Source organism: Musa acuminata, chromosome BXJ1-5, assembly GCF_036884655.1.
Source record: "Musa acuminata AAA Group cultivar baxijiao chromosome BXJ1-5, Cavendish_Baxijiao_AAA, whole genome shotgun sequence".
Lineage (NCBI taxonomy): Eukaryota > Viridiplantae > Streptophyta > Magnoliopsida > Zingiberales > Musaceae > Musa > Musa acuminata.
Window position 1 is genome coordinate 542,389 of NC_088331.1, and position 26,595 is coordinate 568,983.

The following is a 26,595-nucleotide window of genomic DNA, read 5'->3' on the forward strand; positions in this document are numbered from 1 at the left end:
ACACCATGTTTCTATTACGTAACAATGTCTTGATATATTTTGGTTGTCCGATATTGACTTGGGTTTGGAGCAAATCGAGGTCCTATGTCAAGTTTGTCTTAAGTTGAGGTGTTGAGAGTTTGGGGATCTCGGTCTAGACATGTAAAAAGCTATGTTGAGAGTGGCATGCTTAAGTTAATACAGATTTAGATGGTTTGATGAAGTGTTGAAGTTGATAAATGTGTTTCAAAGACTCTTGAGAATACACCTTTGGGAATTTTTTTTATAGTATGATGGGTGATTGGTGGATTGAGATCAATGTTGGGTCAATGTTGGGAATAGCTACATGCTTAAAATTAATCTAATCACTTTTTTGAGTTTGGTGATAGCATTATGGGTATAAAATTTTTAACAAGGTTTTTAATTTTTGAACGATAGATGTGATATATAATAATATTTTTAATTTTTAATTTTTAATTTTTAATTTTTAATTTTTAATTTTGAAATGATGGTTGTGATATATATATATATATATATATATATATATTATAATAATAATAATAATATTTATTTTTTATCTTAGCAATGATTGTAAGATAAATATTATCAACTTTGTTAACGCTTTTAGTGTGGGGGGAGGGGACATATCTTGATCAGTTGAAAGTTTAAGCACGTATCGATGATTGAACTAAGATGGAAAAATGAAAATAAGAGACTATCCCCGAAGATAACAAATATGTATTTGATATAGCATTCAAAACTTATTTGATTTATAATTCTATAATTTTATATCAATTTTTTATATTTTTTTAAGACTCATTATACATTAATTTTTCAAAGCATAGAAATAAAATTATAAAAAAATTTATTTTAATTTTTTTATTTAAAATTTAATAAAGAATCAACAATTTTGAATCAGAATAATCATGATCAAGTTTTGACAACTCAATCTTAGAAATGAATTTTTTTTTTTAAGAAACGATTCTTTCATAATACTAATAAAATAATATAGTATTATTTATAGCCCTAGTATTATTTTGCAAAACTCTAGTCCAGTCCACAATAACAGGAACCATCCCATTTGTTGTGCAAGGCCTCAAACAAGGAGTCTCCTTCATCTCGATCCAGTTAAAGTTTCAAAAGCCATCATCCCATTTGTTGTTCCTTTTTTTTTTTTATGTTTCCTGATTCTTCCTACCCCTTTTATCTTTTGTGTTCTTATTCATGTTGGTTTCTCATCAAACCCATGCTCACTTTTTTTGTGCCACTCCTATCTTCACGGAGAACTTAGAAGCATCACTTTATTCTGCATGTGTAATAATGATTACAATGGTAGGAGATAACTATATAAAATAACTATCCATATTGTCATCCATTACTTCAATCTTTTTCATACTAGCATAAATTATTATTTTACCAATAATGATATACATAAATTCACACACCTCTCGTACTCAACACTCGCGTCAATAGTAAATCGACTTTCATATCTATATCATATCAGTACTACATTGATGATTACTCAGCATCACGATCGAAATATATTTTCTTATAAATGAATAGTGCTTTTTAATTCTTTTTACTAAATAATTATATATTCTAATCTTCACAAAACTTAAGTGTTAGAAGATTGGATACAACCTAGCATAAGTTTTGCAACTCGGGCATACTATTTAGAATACCCTCCTTTTCGTGATTCGAGCATGCTAAGCACGAGAAGATTTACCTTTCATCCATAAAAAAAATTATGAAAACTAGGTAATTTTATTAGATATATTGAGCTTTTTGTAATTTGGTATATGATCGATTTCTTATTGTTACCATGTGTTTGTGAAATGCCTTTGGAGAAAGATGTTAATTAATTTAACTAGTAAAGACTTTGACAAAAAGATTTAACTTGAATCTCGACTTAAATTCTTTGAAAAAAAAAAAAAAAAGTAACTCTCAAAGATATATAACATGTCTCAGATCTAACCATAATTACAATCCTTCATCCTTAGGCTGGCTATAAAGTTATTATTGTTCTTGTGGATTTCTGGTAATCTGCAGTACAATACACATCCTTTTCCTGATTAGGGCATCTGCATCTTGCTGTCTTCTTTCTTTCTTAGCTTATTTGCTGTAGATGCATAGATGCAGAAATTTCAATGACAAGCAACCAAAAAAGGTTCCTTCAATCTAATGATTGATAGAAATGGGAGAAAGGAGATTTATTGCTTTTAAGTTTGTTCATAACTGTTACTTTCATTCTTTGAGTACTTTTTGTAGGAGAAGAAAGAATAAAGCTACCATTGTTGGAAATAAAATGCAGAACAACAATTTAAAAGAATAACTTTGATGCTGATAAAGATATAAATATCATTGCCAGCATCAAAGTGGCTTTTTAATTCACCATCCTCATTCATGGTATTAATGTCCAAGCTCTATCATAAACTGCTATTTCTGCTGATAAAGGATCAGAAAGCATGCTGGATTTACTCATATCCAAGTAGATGATTAATTGCATTAGAGACATACAAAGATCTTACACTTATCTCTTTGGTAAATTCATTTTTAGCCATACTTATAGGAAAGTAAATAGGTTTTTTTGCTAAGACTTCAAAGTCCACCTTTCTATGGAAAGAAAACTTCCATTCTGACTTATGTAAGCTTCTATCCTCTTTTCTATACTTGTAATGAATTGAGTAAATAATTTTTTTTCTTTTTAGGAAAAAAAAAATCAATGATATTAGTGGTGCACCCTTTCCCTGTCGATTCAATTGTGCCTTGATCTCAGGGGTGTTACTAATATGGTTCTCCATAGGAAGCAGGAGCAGGATTCAATTGTGCCTGTGAACCAAATCTGGGAACTGACAGTATCTCAAATGAGGTTGTGAATGAATCCCACTGTTGTGATAAGCATTTGTTGTGAATGAATCACATTAAAGACTCCATCACAATGAGGTTGCTATCAAAAGAAGAGAGTGAGGGTCTCAATCTCATTAATCTTTGTGCATGACTGTGCTACCCAACTACCTAGGAAGATAACTCAAATTGAGCCATCACTTTGGGACTTATTGTAATGGGTGTTCAAAAGCATCAACCTTTATAAAAACACAATTGCATCCAGTCAAGAGATGGAAGGAAGAAAGATGTCATATGACAGTGTGTGACACACTTTATTCCTTCAGTCTTTTATAGCTTCAGAAGAATGAATCAATCTTGAACAGTGCCTCAGATTAGACCCACCAGCTTTTGCAAGAAATGTGTGCTGAGGTTATTAGGCCTTATATATATGTGTGTGGTACTTGAGAGGCCTAATCCGGTGTTTGAGGATGCTCACATACTCTACTCGGTTCCTTTGTTGTATCACATCTTTTAGAAGCTTTCATCCTCGGTGTTCTGATGAAACTTTGTGGCCCTTTTGAGTTGTACATTAGCATGACTCAAACTATATACACTTGCTAATACTTGGATCATATATTTAGGGTAGCACAGAACATTGTTGCAGAGAGAGAGAGAGAGAGAGCGAGAGAGAAGTCCTTGATGCTGCTTGTTTAGTACATCTGTTCCACTTTCCACCACAGGATCAAGGTTGGGACTTGATTTAGCCTCCCTTGCAAGAAAAGAATAGTTGTACACTACCTCATGATAAATTCTCACGTTGCTCCAACCAAAAAGCAAGTAACTCAAATCTCCTAAAACAAAAGAGAGAGAGAGAGAGAGTGAGAGAAAAGAAGCGAGCGCAAAGCAGGTAGCAACAGCCATGCAGCTCTCTACAGCTGATCTACACTCTCAGCCACATGGACTCAGCCTACCTACAAAAGGAGATCAACCCAATGCTCCTTACTCCCTTTCGCTCCAAAATCCCTCAAGTATCACATCTCTTCCCTTTCCTTCCTCCTTAGAGTTCTCAAGAAGAAGAAGAAGATATTAGAAGATGAGAGGAGGTTGTACAGTGCAACAAGCACTGACACCAGAAGCAGCAACAGTGGTGATGCAAGCAGTAAGCCTGGCGCAGCAGCGAGGGCATGCGCAGGTGACGCCGCTGCATGTGGCTAACATCATGCTCTCTTCCTCCACCGGCCTCCTGCGAGTGGCCTGCCTCCAGTCCCACTCCCATCCTCTCCGCTGCAAAGCCCTCGAGCTCTGCTTCAACGTCGCGCTCAACCGTCTCCCCACCTCCTCCTCCTCAGGCTCGATTCTAAGCTCCTACCCACACCACCACCACCACCACCCTGCCCTGTCCAATGCCCTGGTGGCTGCTTTTAAGAGAGCTCAGGCCCACCAGCGCCGGGGATCCGTCGAGATCCAGCAACAGCCGCTGCTCGTCGTCAAGATAGAGCTGCAGCAGCTCATCATCTCCATCTTAGACGACCCCAGCGTCAGCAGAGTCATGAGGGAGGCTGGCTTCTCAAGTACCCAAGTGAAGAGCAACGTGGAGCAAGCTATATCTGTAGAGAATAGTGTCCCAAGTTCTGGGCCTTACAAACCCCCCGGCAACGACTACGCTCTCTCACCATTAGCAAAGAAATCAAGGTCTTCCGATGAAGTGAGGAACGAGGAAGTCGACAGTGTCATGGAGTCCTTGGTGAGAGGGAGGAAGAAGAGTGTTGTGATCGTAGGGGAGTGCAAGGCCACCTGTGAGTCTGTCGTCAGAAGGATAATGGAAAGAGTTGAGAACGGGGACGTGCCTGAGGCTTTGAGGGCTCTCCACTTCAGAAACCTCTCGCTGACTTCCTATGGGCAGCTATCAAGGGAAGAGGTCGAGGAGAGAATTAGAGAACTGAGGCGCCTCGTGAAGGGAAGAAGCACTGTTCTTTACTTGGGAGATTTGAAGTGTACAACCGACTTTAAGATTAGTCGTGGGGAGAAAGAAGGAAGCTCGTACTGCCCCTTGGAGCATGCGATCATGGAGCTTGGCAGGTTGGCCTCCAATGGCGTCGAGGGGGAGTGCGGTGGTGGGAGAACATGGCTTTTGGGGATTGCCACATACCAGACTTACATGACTTGCATCTCTGGGCTTCCTTCTTTGGGAACTCTCTGGGATGTCCAGCCTTTGTTTGTTCCTGGTGGTGGAAGCTTGGAGTTAAGCCTCAGCTTCGACAGGTAAAACTGTGATGGAACGATATATATGTTTGTGTTGTTATTTGATTTATTATTGGCTTATCAGATCTGCAAATAAGATAAGCTTAATCATGGAGAAAATGCAAGCACTTTGTAGTTGGTTTTGATCTCTCAAAGAGGTCACCATTTGATCTTTCAGTGGTGTAGAAAGGCAATCGAGGAGCAAGGAACTCGGAGTGGGACCTTGTTGGCAATTAGAAGAAGATCGAAGCAGGAAAAAGAATGCTGGTAATTGTGCTGATTGCTGCAGCACATTTCAAGGACCAAAAGACCTTGTCAGCGGTGGACATGGTACGATGGCCTCAAGTCTGCCTTCATGGCTTCGACGGTTTGAAGAGAGAGGAAGCACATCAAGTGATAGCCCGGTATGCATTCCTATCTTGCATTCACCGTTGATGGCATCCGATAGAAAACATGACCATAGCTTTGTTTCTGCAGGACTCTCTCCAGCTTTATGGCCTATCCAAGAAGTGGAACACCATGTGCAACTCAGTGCAGAAGCTCCATTGTCACCACCCCAGGAAAGCACAGTTCTTGTCATGGAGTTCTCCGTCTTCTTCCTTGCACCATACTCCTCAAGATTGGCCAGTCACAGGGAACAACAAGGACTCCTCCTCAGAATTCCACTTTTGGTTACCTGGAAACGCCCATAAAGATGATGAGGAGCAACTGCTGCCATCCACTAGTGGCAAACACTACCCTACCATTGATTCCATGGAAGTGGAATATACCTCGAGGTTCAAGGAGCTGAATGCTGAGAATCTAAAGACATTGTGCAGTGCATTGGAGGAGCAGGTGCCATGGCAGAAGGACATCATCTCTGACATAGCAAGCACTATTCTGCAATGCCGATCGGGGATGCTGAGGAGGAAGGAGAGACTGCAATCACAGGGGACCAAGCAAGAGACATGGCTGTTCTTCCAAGGTAGCGACTTCGAAGGCAAAGTAAAGATCGCAATGGAGGTCGGCAGACTAGTTTTTGGCTCGTTTACTGACTTCATTTCGATCGGTCCGTGCACTCTCTCATCAAGATCTGATTCCGAAGCAAGCCGTAGCTATTTCGAGAGGTTTGGAGAAGCAGTCAGAGACAATCCTCACAGAGTTATCCTAATGGAAGACGTGGAACAAGCAGACGAGCACTCACGAGAAGGGATTAAGGACGCGATACGACGAGGGAGAATTCTGAGCTGCAGCTCGGAGGAGGAGGTCAGTGTAAGCGATGCCATCATCATCTTCACCAGCGAAAGCCATGGCTCAAGATCGAGTGCATGCTCTCCTACAGATAAGCCAAGATTGGATGAGCTTGTAGAGGAAGGAGAGGATTCGAAGCACACAGAATCCTTTGTTCTAGATTTGAATCTTTCTGCCACTGATGACACGGAGGATTGGTCATCCGATGGTGTGAGGCTTTCCGAAATAGTCGACAGAACATTCCTCTTGAAGCTGCCACAAAGCATTTGATGCCATGCAGTGGGCATTTCGTGTGTGTGGGTGAGGAAACATCCGTCTCTTTTGTATGGTGTAGCTTGATTTGAACGCATAGAAGTAAAGCATCTACATTTCGACTCGTAATCGCTTCAGAAATGCATGCATCTAAACGTTAGTGTGATAGGATATTGTATTATATTGTTTAAACAGCAATGATGTAGAGAGAGAAGATAATGAAGAAAGTACAAACACAGGCATATGAGTGTCAATATTAGTATCACACATTTGGCCACGAGGTGTAGGAAGACAGCCATGAGAAGAGAGGTGAGAAGTACCAAAGCAGGCCTTATGCATAACAGGAGAGCTTTACAAAGGATATGTTAATATGAAAGGCAAAAGCACAAATCTACTTTCGTGCATAATGATGAAAGGGAATCACTTTTTTCCCCACTTTAGGGTACATGACCCAACATTCTCATCTTTGGAAACTAGTGAAGGTGAAAAGACTAACGCAATCGAAGAGAGCATCTTGTCTTTGGACCTCAAAGTTGGTGATTTGGAATCCTGTTAACATAAATCTCCACTGCATGGGCAGCTCACCAAATGAGTAGGGGAGTTTAGGGGGTTGCAGTTGGCTTTCATGAAATGGATTGATTGGGAGAATCCAGAGATCAGTCTCAAAAGATGGAGGGAAGATATGGGGATGGAACTTAACAATATATGTTACAGTGGATCCTTGGACTGTGTAAAAAGCAGCAGCAGCAGCAGGTGGAGGAGGAAGAGGGTAAAAAGTCAGATACAAAGTGGGGTGTTGCTTTTAACTCTCTCTTCTCATCAACCTTTTTGACTGCTGTCTCCAATGCCTTGCTTGCTGACTACTAAGCTCTTTATCCATGTTGCAGCTTGTGTTCTTTTCTTATTTGCGGTTCTACTGGGTGGATTCAGCAACTCTGCACTGTGCGATAATTAGTGAAGCTTTGATAGCTGGAGAACAAGAAAAGCATTCAAAACAATCCATTATGTCTGTCACTACCAAAGGCTTGATGCTGTCGGAAGACATGAGAAGATGGAACTAAGCTATGCAGAATAGTGATGACAAGTGGAGTGGAAAAAAGAGTTTAACGAAGATAGATAAGCTCATCATCTAATTAGGAATATAATGACTTTGGAACTCACACATAGAATGAGCCTTCAAGTATGAATGATTAATTCTTAATTATTTTTAAGATCAAAAAATAAACAAAACATTAATTAAGAACTCATAAAATAAATAATAATTATTTTACAAACGTTCAAAAGTAAAACAGTAGTCATCGTAACCTTTGTAGTGAAAGAGGAACATAACTTTTCTCTAGAAAATTTCACTCTAAAAACTCTGTAAAATAATTCGGATTTCTGGCGCATTATGCTTTCCAATGATGGTATATACTATTCCTCACAAAATTATCATTATTAATTTCAAAATTAATATGAAATGAGTCTTGAATTCTATCGAGTCAAGGTGTGTATATATATATATATATATATATATATATATATATATATATATATATATATATATATATATATATATATATATATATATATATATATATATATATCCTAAGGTTGAAGTCTAAGAAGATAAGGAGTGACTGAAGCATCACCAAAGAGTTTCTCTCAAAAGAAGAAGAATAACCTTTTGTTGAGTTGCCAGGCTATATGATCATTTATACTTCCCTTAGAATGCACGTAACAACATATGCCCTGAAACCAGTGTCATATACTGAGACGAAGACATGCAAGTGGTTCTACAGGAAGAACATCCGCCATTAACCGGACCTTGGAGCTCAACCCCCGTCCCACACACACACACACACACACCAAAAGGAGAGTCCATTGGCATCTGCAAAAGGGTTTACAGGCATGGAGACAAAGTTTCCACGCCTCAAAATCCTCTGCAGCGCTTTGAGGAAAGGAAACCATATCTCCGAGGGCCACAAAAGGAGTGCGAGTCTTTTGTGCATGGAAGTAAGGGCGAGGCTCCATCGAGCCCATCTTTCTCCCAATGGTTGGAATCATGATGTCGAGATGTTTGCAGCCATGATTTCAAAGGTGATTGCTTGGGGATCCAAGGTGTTCCATCTTCCTTTATACTCCATCCCTTGTCCGAGAAAAGACTGGTTACTCACTCTTCCTTTGAGTTGAGCACCTCCACCTTCGGTGATCTCACAGGAGAAAGAGTGGTCAAAAAGAGGATCAAAGAGAGAGGGAGTGATGGAGAGCTTTTGGTGATTGCTTGAACGCTTTCTCGAAGCAGTATTGAGAGCGGGAGAGCAAAAGGATGTGCGATGACCTCCTTGGGATTCTAATACCACCGAAGTTGCACTCCATTTCTCAACATCATGAAAAAGATAACAAAATTCCAATCCATACAAGAATGTTAAGAACATGAGAGTGAATGCAAAGATTTCTTACACATCTGCATTCATCCTCTCTTTAAAACTCTACATTATGTATCAGCGAGAGATGATGACCATAATAGTTTGCATTTACGAGAGTTTAACCTATAAAGGATGCCATATGGCTTAGACAAAATTAGTGCACTTCGTGATGGATGATAATAGTTTGACCAACTCGACTATGCAATGAAGCCTCTCTATATTATTATCTTTATGCTTTTGGTGGATGTTTATGGAGTCAACCACCACTAAATCAATCGTTATATATTAACTAAAGTCGTTAAATGCTCTGTTAACATGTGTTAGCACTCGTATGGGCCGATAAGAATTGGCAAGGCAAATAACATATAGAATACTATCGTCGTCATGGAAGACACATGGAACAAACAATTGAACAAACACGAAACTTCATTAGCTAAAGAGAGAGAGCCATAAATTCCGATCACTAACACATTGGTTGTCCAAAGGACTTTGCAGTCTAAAGCTCGGCCCATTGTGAAACCAGTCATTGGCCCAATCTAATTTCATTAAATACACCTTAATTAAACTTGGATATATATATATATATATACACACACACATCAATTTGGTCACTAATTTCACATTTATGCAAGGAATAAACAATTGCACACGACTTTAAAGAGTTGGGTAAGAAAGCCTGAGATGAGGATGTAAACATAGAGAGTGCATCCACACCCTTGAATGCAACCTTAGGATCTGCCTGGCCTTCTCCTCCGTCTTCCCCCCACAGCCAACTCGTAGTACCAGGCAGAGCTTGGTGACCACCCCCAGCTGCAGCATCTCCTCCAGCAACTCCGCCGCCGGCGAGTGCCGCGCCAACGTGCGCAATATCCTCACCGCCTTCTCGCTCGCCAGCTGCGACACCTGCAGGATCTTCTTGGACACCGCAGGGATGGCCGCCCTATGGCGGACCAGCTCCGTCCGCCCCTCCGCGCACCCGCAGAGCCGGTCCAGCGCCGCGAGCACCAGCTCGGTGACTCTCCTCTCGGGATCTTCGAGGAGGAGCTCGACCAGAACATGGACGGCGCCGGCTTCCACGGCCTTGGTTCGGTTGGTTCCCCATGGGCATAGCCGGACGAGCGCATGCAACGACGCCTTGGTGGCCTGGTGCGAGATCCGGTCACGTAACACGTTCACCATCTCCTGGAATAGCTCTGCGTGGAGGCCGATCGATCGTGCCGGGGAGAACACTCCGAGTAAAGATCTCAGAAGCAGAGTCGCGTAGCTTCGTGATTGACCGTTCGATCGTCGCAGAATCGTCGTCAACGACTCGATTATGTTGGCGTTCTTCGCCAAAAGATCGAGCAGTCCTTCTTGGGAGATCTCAAGAGTCTGAAGTATAATGAGTGCTTCGTCACAAGCTCTGGTTTCTTCTTCGTCTTCGACTGAGTTCGATGCGTAGTTCATTATGACAAAGGCTGCGAAGTCGATTACGCCAGGAGTGGTCTCGACGTACCGCTTGTTCCTGTGGCTCTCGGAGACGACGGCCTTGAGCTTTCGCAGGGAGGTGAGTCGGCTTTGGGGCGCCATGGCGGCTTCAAGCAGTTCGGCGATCTGCCGCTCGCCGACGGGGGTCCTCGGAGTCGGGAACATCTCGACACCGCTGGGGGAGTGGAGGGCGCACCACGCCTGAATCAACCGGCGGAGAGTGTGGTTGGGGGTGAGCTCGCAGTCCGGCAGAGGCCGCCTCGTGACCGGACATGTGCTGTGCTTGGCGTCCAGGATCCACCGCTCGATGCTGTCGCGGTCGAAGGTGATGCCGGTGGGCAGGGTCACCGGGTCTCTGATGATCTCGAGAGAGATGGGGCAAAGGAAGTAGGAAGGGATCTCCAACGGCTCCATCGGAAACAAGAATATGAGGAGGAGGGAAAGAAGAGGAGATGATGTTGGGAGTTGACAAATGAGTTTGACCTTGTATAGATCTTCCATGAGGAAGTCAACGGCAACAAGATGAAGAGTATGTTTAAGAAAGGTGAGATTTGTGCGTTAGCTGTTCGATGAGGGTTTGAATACTTTCCTTCTTTCTTGGAAGGAGGGAGATCGGTGATGGAGAGTTGACCAATGGCGATAGCTAGCTGTGTGTCATGGGAATTGTCGTAACGTTGACCATGCCGTGCTTTCACAGGTTGGTTTCTGCTTTAGATGTGAGCATCGTCATGAAGAGCGTGAGCTCTTTGACCTCATCACATTGGTTCTAAGAATCGAAGTCTCGGCACTCGGGCTAAAAAGGATGGGATAATTGATTAATTATTTAATTAAAAAATTGTTTAATTGATTAATTATTTTATTGGGAAAAACTCTCATTATTGGCTTTTTATTACCATATGGGTCCATCATATTCATTTTTTATTGAGGGCATTTTTATATAAATGATAAAAAAATAAAGTCTATGAACCAAACCCAACATGAGTTTTATGATTGAGTATAATTCGAATATAATTTAGTTTAATTTCAAAGGTAATTGGTTTAATTTTTACTAAATCAATCCAAATTTTTATAAAATAATCAGAATTTGATTCTATCATTATCAATGTCAACATCATGTAAATGAGAACGGAGCCGATACGAGGACTTCATCACTTGGGGCATTTACTTTCTCGAGAAACGTGCATCAACATGATGGGCGGTCCAGATGTGATCGAGGAGGATTGGTGTTATTTCCGTAGTCGTGCATGGCCTGGGCAGATAAGTTACGTGGAAGACGGGGGGCCAACCGGTTGCTCATGGGCCGCATTCATGCTTGGGCCGGCCCGGCCCAACACACGCGATCGTTGCTATACAGTCTAACCCAACCCCGTAGTATAACTAATAATACGAACATATAATTAATATATCGTGTTAGCTTGCAGCATCTGGCCAGATCGTTATCATGACTATGCTGGCACAAGGCTCCATTTGATAATATTTTCTAATGTATAATATAATAATAATATGATAATGTTAAGTTAGTTTTTGGTTGGTAGAGTCGGCTGTTGTTTCGGTATGAATCGAGATCCTTTTTCCTCTCACTTGTCCCGATCAGATTTCAATTGACACCATCTTATCTTTGCTTGACTTTGATTGTGCTGAACATTACAGGGTATACTAAGTACATTTCTGATAATGCTCATCTGATGCCTATGTTAGAATGGATTACAAGTATTCGATTCATGTTTTTAAGAAAGATAAGTTTCTTTATCTCTTTGCAACTCACCAGAGTGTTTCTTTTATAATGAGTTAATCGTTAGTAGTTTAAATCTCTTATGGATTTATATGTCTAAATTAATTTCTTTACTTTCTAAATTAATTTCTATTTCTTCTTTCGATAAAAAAAAAATTAATAAAAATTGGGTACCAACTTAAAAGGATTCATAATTCATAATTATATGTGAATAAATTTATTTATTTATTATTTTATAGTATGATTCATTCAAAAAGGATCATATGGTTTTTAACGAGTCATCACAGGTGTCAGTTATATAATATTGGGGGGGACATCCTACGGACATGTCAACATTAGATCTTTAATGTTTAACTGATGCAGATATGATATGTTCGATCATTCATTAATCACACAAGTGGTTAGGCATTTACCGGAGCATGCTGCCTCATATCGCAGTATTTATACGTCTATGAGTAGATTGCATCTCAAGTCAACTTAATTGACAGGTCCAAGCCATCGACCGTAACGCTTCGCCCCCACCATTCACACACATACATTACCACTTTGACCAAGTAAAAGAAACCATTATTGTGTCCAAAGAACGTGGCTTCACTTGGATGAATCTGGTGAAGTGCACGCGCGGGTGGGTACGTGGGAATGAGCAGAGCTGACCCCGTTCGAGGACCAACGGCGACACTTAACTAAGCCAATTAATTCCTCCTTCGTACTCATTCTGTTTCCTTCTCCGGAGGAGTTAACGATGGCTTGACGCGTTGCTGCCGTCAATCTCGGCGTTTTGACTCCCTAGCCATCCTTTCTTGCCTTGGATCATGAGCCCCTCACTCTCTCTCTCTCTCTCTCTCTCTCTCTCTCCCTCTCCCTCGATCACGCAGCATGTGCTGCTGTGCTCATTCCAAACCCCCCCAGGCCGTTCATCTGTCTACCCCAAAGAACAAGAAAGTCCTCGATGGGGAGCATAGCATTCAACTCATTACGATTTCTCATCGACTTGAGTTCGATGCATCAGATCTGATCTGGCCTTGCTATTGTATTGTGTAAGTAATTATGTGATTGGGAGCAGATCACCAGGTGGAATGCATGTCTTCTCTTGCCATAAGTTTCAACGTTATAGACTCTCACAGGACGTGGTACATCTCTCTACGAAAGCCATGAGGTTCATGACTTGTTTCCAACTCCTGGAATAGAAGAATGTAACTTAATTGGTGATCTGATTCCAAGAATTTTGTTTCCAGACCTCTCTTTCTCTCTCTGCTGTGTTTGTGTATGTGGGAGAAAGATAGACAGAGCGAGTGAGGGAGAGGGGTATTTCATGCTGTGGAAGTCACAATCCATGGTGAGTCATGAATGATGCAGAGCATTTACTCATGGGGGTCCACACCATGTCAGTTTTATCGAGAACCAACGCTGCGTGTCACCAAGTTCGTTGCACTTCACCATCATCAAACCTGTGAGTGATCCAGTACCTTGACAATATCGTTGAAGAGATCAGTGTACATACTCTATACCCTTTACATGTTATGGAGTTTAGATATGGAGATCTCTGTAATATATATATATATATATATATATATATATATATATATAAAGAGAGAGAGAGAGAGAGAGAGGTTGAAGAAGAAGACGAAAGAACAAGGACTGGGTATCAGCATCTGTCGAAGGCATCCAAACTCGAGTAGTCCAGTAAGCTCCAGTCATCGTTAAGCGGGCTCTGTTGATGGTGCATGCCACCTACTGCGAATGATTCAAACTCTTCATAGATCAGACCTGAACCACTCGGACAATCCAGGGATACGTAGTTGGTCACAGGTTGCATTGGCCACTCTACAGGACCGGTTAGATCCAAAGGCAGACGAGAGTGTTCGATGTTGTATGGCGGATCCACCTGCCTCAGTAGCGCTATGGCTTCTTCTTCTTCTTCTTCCATCGGCTGGGAGAACACCTGGTTGCATGAACTCGACTCGCTCGACGTTCCAACTGAGCCCACCGGCTCATGATCACCTTCCGCGAGCTGTGTTTCCGCCGTGGCCGGGCCTATCTCCGTCTGCGGACGCTGATTCGAGTACTTGGCGTATAAGGCCTGGAGATCGATGGCGGATCCGTCGGCGGGGGCGGTCGAGTCGTCAATCGTCGCCGCCCGAGTCATGCATGAGTCACTCACCATCTCGTTCAGCATGAGGTCCGGGCGGATCGGACCCGGGAGGAGGGGGGGTGAGGAGTTTGTGATGCTGCCGGCCACCGGAGAGACGGTGGACGGCTTCGTTGACTTGGCCCGGCGGCTCTTACGGCAGCCGCCGCCCACCGGCACGTTGCGGAGCGATCCGCCCTTGGTCCAGTACCGCCGGCAGCCCTTGCAGAAGTAGCGCGGCTGGCTGAGGCTGTAGTTGTTGTAGTAACAGAACTTGGTGTTGGAGGAGTGGCAGCGGGGGCAGTTCGGCGCGAGCTCGACGATGGGCTTCCACCGCCGGTCCGCCACCACTGGCGGGGCGTAAGAGAGCACGTTATCGTTCGATGAAAGCATTGCCGAAGAGCCACCACCTGACGGCCTAAACAAGAGGGGGCGGAAGAAGGCGAGAGAGGAGGAGAGGGAGGAGGAGGTGAAGGGGTCGTAATTTGTAGGCCAAGGTTGCGGTGTAGGCAGCGCATGTGGAGGAGAGAGAACACATGCGTAGCGAGGGGGGAGCTTTGGATCCGTGACACTGGTGATGCGACGTGATGTGGGCAGAAGGCAATGGCTTGCTTGCGCGGGTTCTCCTCGCCATGAGAGCGGCAGGGGAGACAGCGACGCCGGGAGAACGTACGCACGGGTAGTAACGTAAATATGGTGGAAATAAGAGGTGTTGACTAGTGTGGTGGTATGACGTGGGATTTGGGCACATCGATTCGACGCATCAATCCACATTCAGTTGATTTGAACGTAGGGTCATTTGGCTAAAGGGTAGCCCAAAGATCCATTAGGCCACATGTAATCAATGATACTGTTAAGCACTTTGCCTTGTGGACGGGTCAGATTTGATCTTGACATCCTTAGTTATCGATCACGATGGCGACGGATGTGATTTGAGGGATGAAGAGACGCCACGTTGCCAGTCAATAGACCACTCGAATGGTCAAATTTTCCGTATGATGGTGGGTGAATGCGACGATGATCGATCATGAGACAACAAGGAGTGTAAAAATCGATCAATGTCTTCTTTTCCCCCTTAATATTTTTTTATTATTAGCGATATTCAATTGACATCATGACAAAAACATTTGTATTGATGATAGTATTTTGATGGATTACGTACTTATCATAGAAATTTATAAAATATAGAAAAAAATAAACCATTTGCAACGATATATATAACTCAAAGGGGTAAAGATTTTGATGCTTAATAGTAATAATTCAGAGAATGGGTACCAAAAACATATATATATATATATATATATATATATATATATATATATATATATATATATATATATATATATATATAATTACACCAAACTAAAAATCTGAAAGTCTCTTGTATACCCTCAAATAATATCAAAAAAAAATATTTTTCACTTTCGAGTCTCTAAATTTGAGTATAGTCAGTAGTACTTTAAGTTTTTTTTTTCATATTATATATCATGATATTAAAATATATAAGGCATTTAGGGAATGATTATAAATCTTTTCAAATTTTAAAGTAACTTATTAGATTATAAAAAATACTTATTAATAGGAAATTTAATATTAGTTGATCTTCATCCGATACATAATCGTCACATAGTATTAGAGTGGAAGGACAAGACGGAGGCCACCCTGCACTCATTTACTCACGTGAGCAGGAGTCTAAGGTAGATGATTATGGACTAGCTCTCTAAGGAAATGGAAGAAACTCAATCTTAAGGTTGTTAAGATTTGAGGTTGTCTTGCCCACGTTAAGAGATACAATCCCGATAAGTTAGAATTTAGGACAGAACGATGCAAGTTCGTATAATACTTCAAAAAAACTTATGGGTATTATTTCTATCATCCCGAGAACCAAAATATCTTTATAATCAAGAGAACGATGTTCCTTGAGAAAAACACAATCTTGATAGAGATAGTGAGAGCATGATAGAGTTCGTGTTCTTTGAGAAGAAACACAAACTCGATGATGTCGTCGAAATATATGTATGTATATATATATATATATATATATATATATATATATATATATATATATATATATATATATATATATATATATATATATGTATGTATGTATGAAGTAATCATCAAGGATGTGGGAGTCGTGTCGGGCAACGAGAAGCCAATTCCTTTATATTGCAACAACAATGAGATGATTGTTCAAGTGAATGAATCTAGGTCTTATCAAAAGTCGAAGTATATTCTGAGAATGTTCCATTTAATTAGAGAGATCGTGGGTCATACTAATTTAGCAGTAGAAAGAGGTATAAGCTTGACGTATTGGATGAACAGGACGTTGCACTTCGAACCCAGACCACCTTCCACCCATCTGTCCACATAGGTAAGAGACTAGGGTAGATAGTTATAGATTGTGCCCTCGCCCCCTTATGTCATCCACGTGCACAAGAGGGCAAGAGAAGGCTATTGGTGGTGTTTATAGACTTCTTCTACTTAGAATATTTTTTACTTTTATAATTAAGTATAAATTCTCATTTTCAACACAATGAAAGAGGAGACCTTTTTGAATACTCGCCTTCACACTCATATATTTAGAATTACTGACTTGGGCATCAAATGTGTTGAATTGTGAAACCTCTTTCGATTTTGGTCTTCGAATAGGTTGTACCTCAGTAGCTCGATGTTTCATCTGAGAGATACCTCAAATAACCATGCGCACACGAGTCGAATCATATTAAGCCAACTATGACGTCAATGACTTCTTCCCCTATCACTTATGAATCCCAATAATATCAAATTATATAGCCTTTTAATATGCTATTTTCAAAATATTCTAGATTTTTTTTGTTAACTCTTTCCTCGATCACCCCAGCAGTATGGTTAACATGCAACACGTCATGTGGCACCCTTAATTGGTTGAAAATTTTATTTAATTTTTTTCTCAATTATTTTTTGATAGTTAGATGACACAATTTCTTTTCTCATTCTTGATTAGAAATAATCTCAAGTTAATCTCAATCCAAAAAATACTTTGTATTTCAGAGATTCTTATTCATAGAGTAATAGTTTAACTGTAAAGCGATTCATTGGACAGTTCCACGAATGAGCCACAGCTGTGTGATTCGAAATTACAATGCCGTGAGCTCTCATGATGGTTGCTGACACAAAGATAGATTAAATTTAATGTGGATGTCAATGTTAACGCCCGTTTGGATACTATACGGATACCGATATATCGACCCATATTGAACGGTAATACATCGATCTATGCATATCAGATTTGAGGGCTACATTGATTAGGGAAAAAAAATATTATTGCAAGATAGATAAAAATTTTAGTATTGTTCGGAAGGATACTTTGGAGGGATAAGATATAGGCCATATACAATTATCACATATTAATCTTAATGCGTGCACACACGACCCACTTCGATTAGTTTATGATCACAGTCTTCCTTGGATGTTAGAGAGACGCAAAGCAAAGGATACAAAACATTATTTCCATAGGTGTTGGGATGCGACCTACAGTTCACAATGAACTGCAGCTTCAGATGGACACGCCTCTTAAGCCTGAGATAGACTTCTTCATCATGGGCCTCCATTGTTGATAGAAGAGATCATTTTTATGGCATTTTCCAGTATGAAAAACCCTATAACATCTGCAACAGGTACAGCAAATGGCTCGTTGGCATGTATACACAGACTCTTGGGAGTTTATGTGAAAGAGTTGCATATCGGGTTTTGAACCACTTTACCGAGCTTAAGAACTCTTGAATCGGACGTGAGACGAGTTCAAATCGCAATCTACTTATTTGAATCTGAAAACTCTAGTGGTGATACAGGTTGAGGTTTCGACTTGGATAAGATAGAAATATGAGCGTCGTAGTATTAAATGGATGAATGCATCTACTTGACCTACGTAATTTAGAATAAAATACTTACAAGTTGAGCTTAGATTCTAGTTTGGATACGAGTATCTATGTAGTTAGCTAGATTTGAATTCTAGGGGTAATAAGATTATAGGGGGGAGATGATCTCCACACCAAGAGAATAATTACACATACTCAAAATATCAAACACTCTTTATGTCGAAGAAGTAATCAAATTTCACCATGTAAGAATTAATTATAAGTTCTCTTAGTTAATTCGAATACAAGACTGAAACCTCTTGTACACACCCAGTTAAAAGTATTTTAATTATTAGCTAGATATAAATTCTAATATGATAAAAAAGTTATAAGGGGAGAAGATATTGACACACAGAATAATCCCACTCCTTATCTATATCCATCGAATTTTTTTTACTATATAAGAATAAATTATAAATTCTCCAAGATCAACTAACCATATCAAAAGTTCCAAACCCCTTGTTTATGCCCATCAAAAAATAAAATATAAAATATAAAATATAAATTCTTCTTTGTCCATTACAACAAAAGTCTCACACCCTTTATGCGCCATCTCATGCAAACTTTGAATATTATATATATAATTATATAATTTATACCATATAATATATCTCTTATCCTACGAAGGAATAGTGGATGTTAGGTTGGTTTTGTTAAGCTGAACGAAGACTTATAATTTCATTTCCACGAAGACTGGATGGACGAGTCAACACCCATCCCTCATCCCCCACGCAGCAAATGTTGACCCTCCACCGCAAAGTGAAGCACACTTGGGTCAACCATTCGAATTCTGAGAACACCGGTCGTCATCAACTATTGCTCGGAACAATCCAAGACTAACTTGAACTTTGTTTCTTCCTCCTTTTCATCCTTCCGTATATGCCCAAAAGTTCTTCTCCGTTGTCAACAAAGCATGAGAATAATAAGAATAAGGAGGAGGAGGAGAAGAAGAAGACGTCGGGTTAGGTTCTGCTTTAGGTGTCTTAAAAGTTAATGGTGTTTTGCCTAACCCGTGAGAGAGTTGAGCAAGTTGGTCTTTGGCCTCTCTCTATCCATTAAAGTCAAGCTTTTTTAATAACACTCTCGTGGGTGCATCAACTTATTCTCTCTCTCTATTTTTTTTTTTTAATTTGATAAAAAGATAAATGACGAAGACAATATTCTAACCCGAATTTTTTTTGATAAATTATTGTTTTTTTATTAGTTAATTTAATTAATATTTTTTTTTTGAAAAATGTGTCTGTTGAGTTTTCGAACCCTTTTACCTTTAATAATATGAGGAGCGTTGATACATCACAAATTTAAATGGATTCTTCCATGATATGGGTTGAAAAGAAATTTTGTCATCCATAGATATTGTGGATTTTGGTATGTTTCATCGTTGACTGATACTGTTAGTTCTTGAATTAAGGAACGATTCACGACGGTATACGCAAGTGAATAACACATGCAATCTATCAGTCATACATGTGAAAGAAATAGCAATGATCTTCTTTGTTGAAAAATAGACATTTTAGTTTTGCTTGAATATATGAAATCAAGTAAAAAATTAGGATGTTATAGTATAAATAAATTATAATTATAACTTAATAAATAAATTTGAATTTATTTTCATTAATTATAATATGATTAGTATCAAATCGATCATATTGGAAACCATGATTAATTGAAAAATAATAGGTATTTATTTAATTACTAAAAAAACTTGGAAAACTTTGTTCCTCGTTTATTATCTTCACTGCCTCTCTCTTGAAGTGAGTTTTTGATATTTGAATATAGTAATTAAGTGTTATTACATACGTATAATTGATCAAAGAGTCAATATAATCTAGTTCAATCCTGAATGCATGGACCTATCCCCAAGGCTTAGACGAATGACTAGAGTGTAATTCGAGAGTGAGACTAAGATAAAAAATAGACTCTTCGGGCTTTACTAGCTTGCGTCGATCGACTTGTAATTCTTTTGAGATACGGTTTGACTATTAAAGGATATTCAAAGTCATCTAGAGAGGGAAGATGGTCTCATCAGGTGATGCTTTGTATTGCCCTGAGGTGCTCCTTAGACATGTTGGAGTCCTGCACAATTGGTTAGTGTCGGGGAACTTCCCGACTCGATCCCTCTAACGCTTAAGTCTGTAAAGAAAATAAAGAGGATTTAGATGAGCTTAGGATAGTTTTTTTTACTCCCTCTTTTCCATCTCATTCGATTGACTTTTATATCGAATTTGTTGATGGAGGGTGATTGCTCGTTCCCCCCCCCCCTTTAAGCTTCTCGTATCGTTTGAGGTTTATTTATGTCATTAGCTAGTTAATGCATTTTCGTGTTGGCAACATATGGAAAGGACATATATGGGAGTATCGTTTATTCGAAAACAGACAGAGGATAGGGATCGACATTAGGTACCCGAAGAGTTGGGTCATATCATCAAAATTAATGTTCCATATGTTGAATCTCGGATTTTGATGATGAAACTAATTGATTGTGTTTAAATGTTTGACTACATTTTGAGTGATACAGGTCTACTCGATCAGGATTAGACAATTAACGCAAGAGGAATTGACGTTGCGTCGGAGGAGATCACGTCAGGATATTGGGTGGCAGAAGGCTTCGGGCGTCGGGCATCGGGCCAAGGAGAGCGAAATTGCGCCAAGGATATCGGGGTTGCGGAAGTCAACCGCCGATTGGGCAACAAGCTGCAAGAGAGGACGATGCACCGAAGAATCGGATGAAGCGCCAACCAATGACGTGCCGGGCAACAGAATGTCAATTTGCGTTATAATAATTGTCTAGATCGGAGTAGAGTGTTTGCTTGTGTGTGCAGGATTAACTACGATAACCAAAAAAACACAAAGCGAGAATACCGGAGTCAAGCTCGATGGACGTTTAAGAGACCGAAGAATCATCGGAGATGCTGCCGGAACCATCCGAGAAGAAATCGGGAACGTGTCGGAAGTTCGCCGAAGAAATCGTCGGAGGCTCGCGGAGATCACCGAGAAGGCTCGGCTACTCGTTAAAGTCATCACAAAGATTGGGAGCTTGCAGGGAGTCCGTCGGAAGAAGTTCGTCGGAAAGCTCGCCGGAACAAGACTTGACGTTCGCGGTTGATAAAATTGCTTAGGATGTGTTTTGTTATGTAGTTCACTTGTAATTAGGATTAGGATTAAGAAGATAATCCTATATCCTGGTTAGGGGCCAATTGGGCCCGAGTTCGGACTAGTTTAGGCCAAGATTGAAGCCCAACTAGTGGCTGAAAACACTGTAGTCGGGCTGAAAACACTGTAGTCGGGCTGAAAACACTGTAGGCGGTGGCACCGCCTAACTGGGCGGTGGCACCGCCCAGCACCCGAGTGCTGGGCGGTGACACCTCCTTGGCTGGGCGGTTGCACCGCCCAGCACCCGAGCGCTGGGCGGTGGCACCGCCTGGCTGGGCGGTGGAACCGCCAGCACCGGGAACCCTAAGAGAATTCAAATTTTGGAGCCCAAAATTTGAATCCTCTTGAGGCCTATAAATACCCCTCAAATCTCAGCTGAGGTTACAACTTTTGAGAAGCATTTTGATTGAGAGAAAAGTCTTAGAAAGTCTTAGCAAGCCTTGTTTTCAATTTGCTAGAGAGTTCTCCTCCTTCTTTTTTATTGGAAATTTGTAAGAGGTTGAGCTGCTTGTAAAAGGTTGTAAGAGGGGTGTTTACCCTTCCATTTTCAAGAGACTTGCTAGTGGAAGGTGGGAGCCTCATCGAAGAGGGGCCTCGCAAGTGGAGTAGGTCATTTGACCGAACCACTCTAAAAATCGGCGTAATCTCTGGTTTGCTTTTTATTACTGTCATTTACATTACTGCAAATCTTCTTACTGCTTTAATTCCTTATTACTCTTGCTGCGCATTTTCAAGAATACGCCTTCAAGTTAAATTTCTCAAGTTTCGTTCTTAACGTCCGAAAGATTTGATTAAAATCGTAGTTTTAATCCGCTGCACTAATTCACCCCCCCCTCTTAGTGCCGCTCCGATCCTAACACCATATAATTAAGTATTTGACCCCTTCCAAAATCATGGCCAAGGTCGATGGATGTTAGAGACTGGTGGTACAATTGAGGGGAGGCTAAGAGGTTTAGTGGTATCATCGAGCAAAAGCTGATAGGTTTAGTGGTATTTCGATGATCTTGTGTAATTACCGACACGGTGAGATAGCATGAGCTTTTTTGGTTCCAAAGTGGCAGCCCTCAATCAATCAATCAGTTAGTTTTTCAATGAGATTTTTTTTTCTTTCATAATATTTAATTAAATATCATGAATCTAAATGGCTAGAAAGAAAATATTAGAACAAACGAGAAAAACATAGATGGAATCTTCATAAAATTATAGGAAAATATTTTAAAGTGAGCCCAATACACAATAATATCTGATGTGTAAATATTTATAATAGGGTGAATTAAAAAAATAATTTATATGAGAGTCCCACACCGACACTTCCGAGACAACTCCACCGTCCCCATCGGTGGTGTTTGTCTTATAATACTTGGATTTGAAGACTTGGCCTTTTTCTATTCTCTCTCTATCTCATTCTTCACGATCTCATCTCACTGGATCAATCATGTCATCCACGTATCCGTAGACGACCTTCCGATACGTACACCGGTTTTGGACTTCGGCCATGCAGCGTTCCCCACAAGTTCAGCTGCAGTCAGCTTTCATGCACTCCACCCACGTCCCATTCCCACCTTTGCATTACTACGACCCTAAAGGCCAAAGGAAACATGGATGATGCCCAAAAATGGTGGGTCCTCCATCCCCATGTCTCTACGTTGTTTTCTAATGGACTGCTTGTCTTTTGACCGCTGACCAGTGACGCCATCTCCCTTCGATATAAAGACGACACGGGAAGGAGGAAGGAGGAAGAAGAGGAAGGAGAGAGAGATGGGGAGGAGGAGAGAGAAGGGAGGGAGAGTGGATGGGCTGGAGGTGAAATTGCCGAGCTTCTTCCGGTGCCCGATATCGCTGGAGGTGATGAGGTCGCCCGTCAGTCTGTGCACCGGCGTCACCTACGACCGGGACTCGATCCAGCGGTGGCTCGACTCCGGCCACCGGACCTGCCCCGCCACCCGCCTTCCCCTCCCCTCCCCCGTCCACCTCGTCCCCAACCTCACCCTCCGCCGCCTCATCCACCTCTGGTCCTCCCCTCACCTCCTTCCCCCGCCTCCCCCGTCCTCCTCCCCCGACGACCTCCTCCTTGACCTCCGATCCTCTTCTTCCGACCCCCTCCCTCTCCTCCACCGTCTCTCCGCCTTCTTCTCCTCCCCCGCCACCGACGACTCCGAAAAGGACCGCCTTGCCTCCTCGGTGCACTTCGCCCCCGCCCTCGTCTCCCGTGTCGTCGATGATAACGCCGGATTAGAAGCCCTGCGAGCGGCCGTCAGGGTCCTCGCTCTGGTCCTGGGAATGGAGAGCCGCAGAGAACTCGCGATCGCGGCGATCTTCGCGGACCTCGATGGGTCCGTCTCCGCCCTCCTCAAAGTCCTCAAGAGCCGCGACGGGGCGGAAGAATACCGAATCGACGCGGCTACGGTTCTCGAGTCGATCCTGTCGTCTCCTTCTTGTGACAGCGAGAGGAGGATCTTGATCGTGGAGAAGGCGGATCTTTTCCCGGAACTCGTCCGCTTGATCGACCCGCCGGACACGATGGACCCGGCGGCCGCAGACGCGGGGCTGCGGTGCCTGCTCGCAGCGGCCAAGGGGAGGCACGCGCGGGCGGGAATGGCTCGGGCCGGGGCGGTGCCCGCGCTCGCGAGGGCGCTGACGGCCGCGGAGCTGCCCGCCACGACGGCAGAGCGGGCGCTGAAAGCGATGGAGGCCGCGGCGAGAAGCACGGAGGGGAGGGCGGCGGTATGCGAGGCCGCAGAGGCGTGCGTGGGGGCGGTGATGGAGAGGGTGCTGAAGGTGGGGCGGGAGGGGAGGGAAGCGGCGGTGGCGGTGCTGTGGGCGGCGTGCGTAGCGGCGGAGGACCGGCGGGCGAGGGAGGCGGTGGCGGTGGCGAGAGGCGGCGCGGCGAAGATACTGGTGGTGATGCAGGGCGGGTGCTCGCCGGCTGCGGCGAGGATGGCCAGGGAGCTGCTCCGGGTCTTCAAGGTGGACGCCGAGAGCTGCAGCGTGGGCTACGACACCAAGACGACCCACATCATGCCTTACTAAACCTCTTTAATTAACACTTGGAATCCCTCATTAACATGTGGGGATTATAATTATTATTATTAGCACATGGAAACAAAAAATATATATATACTTTATATTTGTTAATTGTAAATGCAAAGTGATTTAGGCTTATCAAATCATATGATTTAATCTAATCGGATTGATCGAGCTGACACGTATCTAAAAGATGGAGGAGGGGCATACATCTATCTTATTTTGGAAATTACAAGAAGCGTTGTCAATGGGATGCCCGCGTGAATCTTAAAGTTGAATTGTTGGTATGATTTATCGTATTCTACTGCGACATTTGTGATCCTAAGAATAATCTCTCGATTAACTCTCGTGGGTGGAGGGAACAGAGCGGCCGAAATCGCTGAAAAGGCTGGCCGACCGAGTGCAGGCTGCGCCGCCTACGACTTGCTTGCTTGCTTGCCGCCGATAGGTCGTAGTGGCAGAGAGGAAGAAGAAAGAATCCTATACTACGTGATGATGACGGAAGAGAGTCGACTGTGGAAGAAAGGGTTTCCAAGGATTAGGATCGGACGTCAATATGGCTGCCCCTCTCCTTTCTTTAAACTAATGTATAAAGGGTTTTCCCCTCACCCACCGAGTGCAAGTCAGGATCTTACACGGGATTTGCAACCATTAAATCATAAAATGATTCCTAAAAGGGAAGGATTAAGGTTTTATACAATGAAGATGTGATAGATTCGTTAACGATGAGCAGTCTGCGAAGAGAATATTAACAAGTGTGCATTGAAATATTATTTTTTTAATAATAAATTTTGATCATTCATTAGATATCATAGTTTGTTAATTGGGAAAGAGATGAGAGAAAAAAAGATGAATATATATTTTTCAAAAAATAAAAATAATATATAATAATATATAATAAAATTTATTTTTATATAGGAAAGGATGTGGGAAATCAATGTGTTGTGGGTAACAACCTTGAGTCGTGGCCTCGGGGTCGACGCGGCTCGGTTCGGGTCCGGACGACGGGGATCTCCCTGGGACGTTCCTCGAGCCCGCCGAGGTGGTCGGGTGCGGTGGTCCGATCGGGATGGGGTGGTCGCTTCCTCCGGGCAAGAGCTCCTCGTCTACGCGTCCCACGAGGACCTTCGGCTTCGCACCTGCACAAAGGTCGAGTCGGGAAGCTCGACCCGACCCCTCCAACGATCAAGTCAGATGGTGTGAAGGGGGTTTCAGATGAAGAAGTCTTTTTTGTGTGTATGTTTTTCTCCCTCTCTCCCGTTCAGAATGCGCGGGTATTTATAAGGAAGCTTACTATTTCCTGATGTGCCCACTTGCAGGGGGCAGGCTGATAACGTCTGACACTGGTGTTGGCGTGGCGTGAAGAACCGAGCCTGAGCAGGCGTTAATGCATTTCAATCGACGTTCTGATCCGTTTTACCAAGTGTTATCGCGTCGATTGAGACGTGAGGTGTCATCTGACGTCAACCGAGTCTTATCATAATTACTATCCTCGATCAAGATCAAATAACATCATATTCAAGAATGATGATGCATCAAGTTGTTTTCTCACCTTTTCCTCCTTTTTTTATTTATGTGTTTATTTTACATTAGAACAAAGAAAAGAAAAAGATTTGGAGAAGCTCTGCTCCACCAAAACTTCTAAAGGAAGTCAAGATGGTATCTCATGGAATTTACGATCAAGTATCTCTTGGGGGCCCTGATGGAGTCGAAAGTTATGCTTGTTGTGCCCTTTCTTTGCTCATCACCCTCTGCTTTTTCTTTCTCCCCTCTCTTTCTCTTTGTTCTTTTAGATTTCCCAGATTGAGTTCCATTCCACCAAACTTTTAAGAAAGTTGAGATGTTGGACTCGGAAGTTTCTGCCTGCCGGCATTCCTTTCATTCATTCTCCATCTGTGTTTATTCTAGACAAATGTTATATGGGAATTCCAGATTTCACTGCACTTGTTTCAGCTACTTTTGCCATGGCCCATGCTTTGACTCCAATCATTGACGCAGAGGCCACCACCATATCTCCATCTCATCCCCAAAGAATCCATGCAAAACCTTAGCTCATGACCGCAGATGCAAAGGCTTCAAGAAAGGAAAAACATACAAAGAATGCTGCAGAGAAAGCAAAAGCAAAAGTCTTGCAGAGATCCCAGCAAGGTGCTCCATCTTTAAATGTAGTTCTGAGGTGCAGCCTCATCGAGATTCATCTCCATCCGGCAAAGCAAAGAAGATGCCCTGCAATCCATCCAAGGAAAAGAAAAAGGA

The 26,595-nt window shown here is 42.2% G+C and overlaps 4 protein-coding genes across 4 annotated transcripts; 2 read left to right on the forward strand and 2 right to left on the reverse strand.

Annotated features, from left to right (window-relative positions):
• Positions 1-3,715: 3,715 nt before the first annotated feature.
• LOC135672852 (protein SMAX1-LIKE 3-like) lies at positions 3,716-6,645 on the forward strand. The gene is made up of 3 exons (XM_065181289.1): positions 3,716-5,067; positions 5,225-5,450; positions 5,524-6,645. The coding sequence occupies exons 1-3, from the start codon at positions 3,899-3,901 to the stop codon at positions 6,544-6,546; spliced, it is 2,418 nt and encodes an 805-aa protein (XP_065037361.1). The 5' UTR covers positions 3,716-3,898; the 3' UTR covers positions 6,547-6,645.
• Positions 6,646-9,471: 2,826 nt separating this feature from the next.
• LOC135672853 (E3 ubiquitin-protein ligase PUB23-like) lies at positions 9,472-10,937 on the reverse strand. Its single transcript, XM_065181290.1, has one exon. The coding sequence runs from the start codon at positions 10,902-10,904 to the stop codon at positions 9,591-9,593; it is 1,314 nt and encodes a 437-aa protein (XP_065037362.1). The 5' UTR covers positions 10,905-10,937; the 3' UTR covers positions 9,472-9,590.
• A 2,653-nt stretch (positions 10,938-13,590) lies between these two features.
• On the reverse strand, positions 13,591-14,996 carry LOC103983762 (dof zinc finger protein DOF1.2-like). Its single transcript, XM_009401035.3, has one exon. It carries the CDS (start codon positions 14,654-14,656, stop codon positions 13,781-13,783), a length of 876 nt encoding a protein of 291 aa, XP_009399310.3. The 5' UTR covers positions 14,657-14,996; the 3' UTR covers positions 13,591-13,780.
• An 8,056-nt stretch (positions 14,997-23,052) lies between these two features.
• Positions 23,053-24,500, forward strand: LOC135672854 (U-box domain-containing protein 27-like). The gene has a single exon (XM_065181292.1). It carries the CDS (start codon positions 23,074-23,076, stop codon positions 24,343-24,345), a length of 1,272 nt encoding a protein of 423 aa, XP_065037364.1. The 5' UTR covers positions 23,053-23,073; the 3' UTR covers positions 24,346-24,500.
• The last annotated feature ends 2,095 nt before the right edge of the window (positions 24,501-26,595 follow it).

Excerpts from the sequence above, each read along its gene's own strand:
- LOC135672852 (XM_065181289.1), top strand. The coding sequence starts at position 3,899 with ATGAGAGGAGGTTGTACAGTGCAACAAGCACTGACACCAGAAGCAGCA. Across the intron at positions 5,068-5,224 it reads TTAAGCCTCAGCTTCGACAG|TGGTGTAGAAAGGCAATCGA; the intron begins GTAAAACTGTGA and ends TTGATCTTTCAG. Across the intron at positions 5,451-5,523 it reads GCACATCAAGTGATAGCCCG|GACTCTCTCCAGCTTTATGG; the intron begins GTATGCATTCCT and ends TTGTTTCTGCAG.
- LOC135672853 (XM_065181290.1), bottom strand. The coding sequence starts at position 10,904 with ATGGAAGATCTATACAAGGTCAAACTCATTTGTCAACTCCCAACATCA.
- LOC103983762 (XM_009401035.3), bottom strand. The coding sequence starts at position 14,656 with ATGCTTTCATCGAACGATAACGTGCTCTCTTACGCCCCGCCAGTGGTG.
- LOC135672854 (XM_065181292.1), top strand. The coding sequence starts at position 23,074 with ATGGGGAGGAGGAGAGAGAAGGGAGGGAGAGTGGATGGGCTGGAGGTG.